This window comes from Cydia fagiglandana, chromosome 24 (assembly GCF_963556715.1).
Source record: "Cydia fagiglandana chromosome 24, ilCydFagi1.1, whole genome shotgun sequence".
Taxonomy (NCBI): Eukaryota; Metazoa; Arthropoda; class Insecta; order Lepidoptera; family Tortricidae; genus Cydia; species Cydia fagiglandana.
Genome location: NC_085955.1, coordinates 5,883,513 through 5,890,704, shown reverse-complemented (window position 1 = coordinate 5,890,704; position 7,192 = coordinate 5,883,513). Strand labels below are relative to the sequence as shown.

The 7,192-nt window shown below is 42.4% G+C and overlaps 1 protein-coding gene across 1 annotated transcript in view; it reads left to right on the top strand.

The window, feature by feature from the left end:
- The first annotated feature begins 280 nt into the window (after nt 1-280).
- LOC134676609 (PH-interacting protein) overlaps nt 281-7,192 on the top strand; it is a 64,543-nt gene continuing 57,631 nt past the window's right edge. Inside the window, exons 1-8 of the mRNA XM_063535004.1 lie at nt 281-451; nt 536-594; nt 671-700; nt 830-889; nt 3,465-3,663; nt 4,776-4,963; nt 5,639-5,854; nt 6,535-6,755. Of these exons, the coding sequence (XP_063391074.1) occupies nt 415-451; nt 536-594; nt 671-700; nt 830-889; nt 3,465-3,663; nt 4,776-4,963; nt 5,639-5,854; nt 6,535-6,755 (1,010 nt within the window). The 5' untranslated portion in view covers nt 281-414. The remainder of the gene's footprint in view (nt 452-535; nt 595-670; nt 701-829; nt 890-3,464; nt 3,664-4,775; nt 4,964-5,638; nt 5,855-6,534; nt 6,756-7,192) is intronic.

The following is a 7,192-nucleotide window of genomic DNA, read 5'->3' as shown; positions in this document are numbered from 1 at the left end:
TGCTATGTCAAAATAATAAAAATAGGTCATGATAACATGCGGCATGACAGGATTTATTTAACAGGAAATTTTATCATTTTAGAATAAATCAGTGTGAGTATTGTATTCTTTGATCAGTGCACAAAATTGTTTACGAATAATAAGATTTAGAATTTGAATATGTACAATATAAAAAAAAAATATATTTGAAGTGCCATCTATGTCCTGAGCACGGAACTAGAACAATGCACTGGCAGCTTGGGAAATACAAGGTGTTTGCCTGCTTTATCAACCGAGCGTACGCCATTTTACTTACAAAAGGTTTGCACTATCGTTCGTCAACAATGTAAAGCGGATGGTGAAATGTTTGTTCGATTTTTCCAGTGTTTGTGATGTGTGTGTGGTGTTTTATACCCAGGATAAAATACTAGGATAATGGAGGAGCCCAACGAGGACTCTAGGGTCGTTCCCGGTAAGTGCAGTGCTTCAAAAACCGAGATGCAAGTTACGATCAACTGACATACGAGAACTGTAATGTTACCTTTCCCGGTTTCAGAACTCTACTTTCTGATAGCGAAATTTCTTTCGGGCGGTCCGCTGACGGAAACTGCAAAGGTAATTCGACTGAAAATTGACGTAGAATATAATTTTGTGTCCGATAAGTTACTAATTTAGACGTTTTCGTTTGCAGACATTGTTAAAAGAGCTCGAGAGTGTAGAGGTGAGTCTGAGCTTTTCCTAGTGCCGGGTTTAGAGCTTATTATTGTTTTGAAAGCAAACGCACGTGGTTGGGGCTGTCAAAGACGCTGAAAGTTTGCTGAAAAGTTTTTACATACTTTGCCTTCCGCAGGTCCTACCCCGCCGCCTTGACTGGCAGGGCGAAGAGCACTCACAGTCTTACAATGAATTGGTGAGTTTTAATTCATTTTTTCAGGAGTTTTCACGTTTATTTACATTTTCTAACAAGATGTGCGTCCTGAAATAAGTAAAATGCTCGATATCGACGAAATTTCTTAAATCGTGTGTTGCATCAAAATGATCGTAAAAATGTGCTGGGAAATAGTGAAAAATGTTTTTGGGGGGTTTTAGTGATAAAAAACATGATTTCATAGAATTTGCAAAAATCTCGTAATATCATGCATCACAAGGACGGATGCTGGCGTAATAGCATGTATTGTCGTCTCTGTTTATCCTACGGCGGCAGCGTTGACTAGAAAGCGCTGTCTCGCTCTAGCCGCCGACCGCCCCCGCTCGGGCTCGCGATTGGCTGACGCGCGGCGATGACGCACGAACGCTGTTGCCTACGTCAATGGCGGCAAAGTTTGAAACATGGAAATACTTGTTTTTAGTTTTTGAACTGATTGTTGTTATTTTACACTTGTATTTTAATAATGTTCGTAGTTAATATTACTGAATATAAAATAAAATATTCATATACAGTAGAGTCCGGTTATAACGACACCCAAGGGACCGCTGATATTACGTCGTACTAACCGGACGTCGTACAAAACAAACTGCCAATTTTAATATATTATTTCAATCAAAATAATTACATCATTTTGTATTTATTAATACTTATGCCGATGGTCCTGGGTTCGAATCCCAGTAAGGGCATTTATTTGTATGATGATACAGATATTTGTTCCTGAGTCATGGATGTTTTCTATGTATTTAAGTATTTGTATATTATATACATATATCGTTGTCTGAGTACCCACAATACAAGCCTTCTTGAGCTTACTGTGGGACTTAGTCAATCTGTGTAAGAATGTCCTATAATATTTATTTATTTTATTTATTTATTTATTTATGCGACAATTAAAGAAAAAAAAAACATTTCTTTTAAAATATTTTTTACATTAGTATTACGACACCTTGTCAAATTGAGAGAGACTTGTGTGTTTAGAAGAAGCCACTTTTCAATATACGCGTACTCACTCTCGTCATCCGCAAATTACTCGAATCCCGTAAAATAAAAAGACGTAATGCTTGGAGATCTAATCAAGATGACGTTGTTTTATCACACAGTTTCTATGGCCACCTCCTGTGTCCATCATCAGATCAGCTCGAAGGTACCTACCAAATATTGCATTGATACCCAACTTACATAATTATGTACTTATGTGAAGTTTAAGCTCAAATTAATAATGGGAATTGGGTTTTATTTAGTTTACGAAAGTAAGAAGAGCAAGTTTACGAAAAGTCACTTGACTATTTCATCTTGCTCCGTATAGGCAAAAGGGGAGTTGGGTGAGCGGGACGGAGTAAGCTTCTTACCAACAATTTATTTGTAAAAACCACGTCGCTCGTCGCTGTAACCGGACTTGACGGACGGATTTTGTGTCAATTTTCGTCGTTAAAAGCGGTCGGTTGTTATAAGCGGAGTCGTAATAAACGGTTGTTCTTTCATAGTAGTTTGTACTAAAACCAAACAAGTGCCTATACTTACGTCGCTATAAGCGGTTGGTTGTTATAAGCGAAGTCGTACTAACCGGATTCTACTGTATTATATATTATGCTCTACAGGTAACGACAACTTTGTGTAAGGTATCAACAAAAGAACATATACTATATGGTTTCCAGGCTTAAAAAAAGTAACCAATATAAATATTTTTTTTTATAATATCCTCTAGGAGCCAGTGAATCAATGGTGTAAGAAAATATAATTGATTTAATTTAATTTTAACATTGAACAAAACAAAAGCGACCCTGTTATATTTAATAACAATTTCAATTTCCTTGGAATTATTAGACCCTGTTGTGGGCATTGTAGCTTACTGTCTGGTAATAGGAACCCACAGACAAGACATCCTCCAGACTGAGCATAGCAGCACTACCCCCTCTGCCACAAATATACGGTAGTTTTACTCCAATTTCGAGTCAAGTGTCTTTGTGTGACGCCCGTGTCTTTGAACCAAAAATAATAGATAGTATAGAGGGGTCCTGTCAAAGTAAATTTTGTAGTCACGGTACATTTACTGCCATCTATCGACACACGATTAAAACTTAAAATAAAATTGAAAATGTATAAATGAATTAAAATATGTTTACGGATATATGATTATTAATTTTTATTGTTCCACAATGACCCATGTTCTTTCACTGATACGTGTTAAAATTGTTAAATATCAAACGGTGTCGCCAACGCCATCTAAACGACAATAGGCCAAAGGTGTATGGCGCCATCTATTCGACAGTGACTTTTGCTTGACATCCGAGGCACGTTTTTTTCTTAGACTTTATTTATCTTATACGGAGTTATATATATCTCTGCTTTGAACGGACCAATCACGGCACGGGACTCGCTCACCTCGTCCCCCTGTAATTTGGCAGCATCGATTTCATGAAATAATTGCTCTAAGCTCCGTCTAGAGGATTCCTAGTCTATGTAGGAACCCTATACTTAATCTGTACAGTAACTTCTCATAGTCAAATTAACATAAAATTTATAACCAAATTTTGAGTTTTTTTTTATAACCCTACAGGCAGCGCAGTACAGCGACGTGCCATGGCACCGTCTGGCAGCAGTATGCGCGAGCGCATTGCGTCTCGCTCCCTCGCCTTCGACGAGCTCGCTCCCTCTCGCTCCCGCTTCATCGCTGCGCGTGCGACTTTCGTTGCTCGGGGACGCATTGGTTCGGACCAGACCGAAATATTCAGCGTTCAAGAAAGATCATACGCTTGGTGAGTATTTTTATTATTTTTAGGGTTCCGTACCCAAAGGTTAAAACGGGACCCTATTACTAAGACTTCGCTGTCCGTCCGTCTGTCTGTCACCAGGCTGTATGTCACGAACCGTGATAGCTAGACAGTTGAAATTTTGACAGATGATGTATTTCTGTTGCCGCTATAACAACAAATACTAAAAACAGAATAAAATAAAGATTTAAATGGGGCTCCCATACAACAAACGTGATTTTTGACCAAAGTTAAGCAACGTCGGGAGTGGTCAGTACTTGGATGGGTGACCGGTTTTTTTTTACTTGTTTTTGTTTTTGTTTTTTTTTGCATTATGGTACGGAACCCTTCGTGCGCGAGTCCGACTCGCACTTGCCCGGTTTTTTATTAGCCTATTAGTGTGTCCCACCACTGTGCAAAGGCCTCCCCTCTTTTCCGCCACTTACTTACTTCGCTGGCTCAGCGACCCGAAGTGGATCTTGGCCTCCGACACTGGATTGCGCCATTCGTTCCTTTCCTGTGCGATCTGACGCCATTCAGCCGCTTGCATGCCACACAGGTCTTTCTGGACCTCGTCGATCCATCTGTACCTAGGCCTTCCGACCGGACGTCTCCCAGTTGGTTCCCGCCACTTGTCTCTGTCTAATGCACACTGCCGCCACTCCACATAGAATGTATCGAGGTTGTCCCGCCATCTCGTTTGGGTCTTCCCCCCCGAAATCCATCCTGTGGGATCCAGTCCGTGGGTACTTTGGCCCAGCGTTCTGGCTGCATTCGGTAAATGTGTCCTGCCCAGTCCCATTTCAGCTTTGCGGGCTTCATGCCCACATCACAGAATAAATAATAGTACTAGGTACAGAAGACTCACTCTCTAACAAAACGCGTCTGTTACGATCAGCACAGATATGGCCGCTAGGTGGCGACAGCGCCACGCGCGGCTTATGGTTTTCCCCAAAATTGGGGTCAAACGGATGTACTTTTAGCTACCTGTAGCAAAGCGACGACATCGCGGAGTGAGCCACGCCTGCCAACAGCGACATCTATTGTGAAATTGGGCAACTATAAAAATTTACATTACTACATTCAACAAGATCAACATGTGATTGTTTTATTTTCAGCCCGCCGTTTGCTCTCCCGTGAGCTTGGAGGCATCATCGAAGGCCGAACGACAGCGCCCCGGGCGCCGGCGGCTCAGCTCCTGCCACAAAGGCTGCTTGGAGGCCTACAGTTACGACGGAGGACTCTGGGGCATCTTTCTGCTGTCTATTGTCTGGCATTTGATTGCTCTGGTCGATATGTTGTAACGGTGAGTTATGAAATATTTCTGGTAGAGAGGGCTTTCAATGGAAGGGTAAAAACGGGACCCTATTACTAAGACTCCTCTGTCCGTCTGTCTGTCTGTCACCAGGCTGTATCATGAACCGTGATAGCTAGACAGTTGAAATTTTCGCAGATGTATTTATATTGCCGCTATAACAACAAATACTAAAGTTCGCATACAATACACGTGTTTTTTTTTTTGCGTTTTTTGCGCAATGGTACGGAATCCTACGTGCGTGAGTCCGACTCGCACTTGGCCGGTCTATTAACACCAGTGGTTTAGATTTTCATAATAAAAACGGTCGACGTCAAATGCCGTCTTTGGCGTCGTCACGATTTTGCGTTGACGTCAATTGCCGTCTGTGGCGTTCAAAAGGTAAAGACTCCGTCACAGAATAAATAATAGTACTGCCGTATAGAAAGGAAACTTCTTACAAAACCGAAGTTTGACAGCGGTTCAGGGTCGAACCATGCTATCCCTTTCTAATATATGGCACTATCTCTAGGCTATTTAGGGTTGTCAAAATTTAAGTGATTATCTTATCTGTGGTCGTGCACGCAAAGGGACGCCAAGTGGTGACAACCCCAATAATTGCTCGGAGCAAAGCTGAGCCGAGCGGAGCCAAGTTTGGCCGCACCCCTGACTCCGTTTACTTTCCAGGGCGCCGACGACCTTCTAGTAAAAGTATGGAGCGCGTACGACGGGCGGCTCATCGCGACGCTCCGCGGCGCGGGCGCCGAGATCACCGACGTGTGCCTGTCCCGCGACGGAGCCCTGCTGGCGTGCGGGAGCGTCGACAGACTGGTCAGGGTGTGGTGCCTCGCTACTGGCGCTCCGCTGGCTGTCCTGCACGCGCACGCTGGAACCATTACGTCTGTAAGTACCAACAGATAAAATTTTCGAATTGAGAAAACATTGGTGTTTCCAGTTATCTGGTATTAGTATCAATCAAACCTATACCAAATAACTGGTAATGCCAGCAAAACCTACAGGCAATAAGTTAAAAATGGGTCCAGGAAGCAAAGCATTTGATAGGCTCATGCCCCATTCGTCTGTTTTGCACTAAAGCCCTCATTTCTTTAAATAGGGAATATTACGCAAAACTCTGTGTAGGGGGCGCCACTACCACTATCAATCACAATCTGGGGGTCTACCACGAAACAAGAAAATCGAGATTTCGTTATCTAACCTTTCATCACTCTTGCATATTCGAGCGATAAAGAGGCAGATAACTAAATTTCGATCTTTGCGTTACCCGGTAGGCCCTTGGTAACAAACCGCCTTGATGCATCAATGTCATATTTTATTGTATGTGAAAACTTGTAAAAAAATCAATTTAAGGCACAGTATGTATAAGTTACTTTATGGTTTACTAAACAAATTAGTGCTGCAGAACAATACAGTAATACCTATTGTTTCACTTGAAGAAAACCTCAGCAAATTCACTAAAACTACTGCGTGAATGACCTTTCAAAACTCTTGAAAATATATGGGTATATTTCATAGTATAATTTTTACAAAATGTATGATTGGTTTCAAGGTTAAGTTACTTGCAGGTTCACTGGTCTCCGTGGGCGCGCGGCGACGTCCGCTGGCTCGCGTCGACCTCCACCGACGGCTCTGTGGCCTTCTGGACCTGCTCCCGCGACGGCCAGTTCCTGTCCCAGCCTGTTCAGTATATGGAGAGGATGCGACCAGGAGCCTGCCACATGATATGTGCTGCCTGGTCTGCTGGAGGAGCGTTCTTAGCTGCAGGGTCGCAGGATCATCATGTCAGGTGAGATTCTGGCTCGAAGGACCATTAGTTTATACTCCATGGTCTTCTGGACGTACTCCCGTGATGGCCAGTTCCTGTCCCAGCCTGTTCAGTACATGGAGCGGATGCGACCAGGCGCCTGCCACATGATATGTGCTGCCTGGACTGCTGGAGGAGCGTTCTTAGCTGCAGGGTCGCAGGATCATCATGTCAGGTGAGAATCTGGCTCAAAGGACCATTAGTTTATACTCCATGGTCTTCTGGACGTACTTCCGTGATGGTACTTTGTAAGTATGAGAGTATGACTAACTGTATGTATGTTTTGTGCAATAAATTGTTAATTGTGACTTTATTTTTAAAGTACTGGTAATCTCAAAGTACTGGTATATTGTAGCAATATGTATATTTGAAATAATATGTTGTTCAACATAAAATTTATGCTTAATATTAAATTTTCC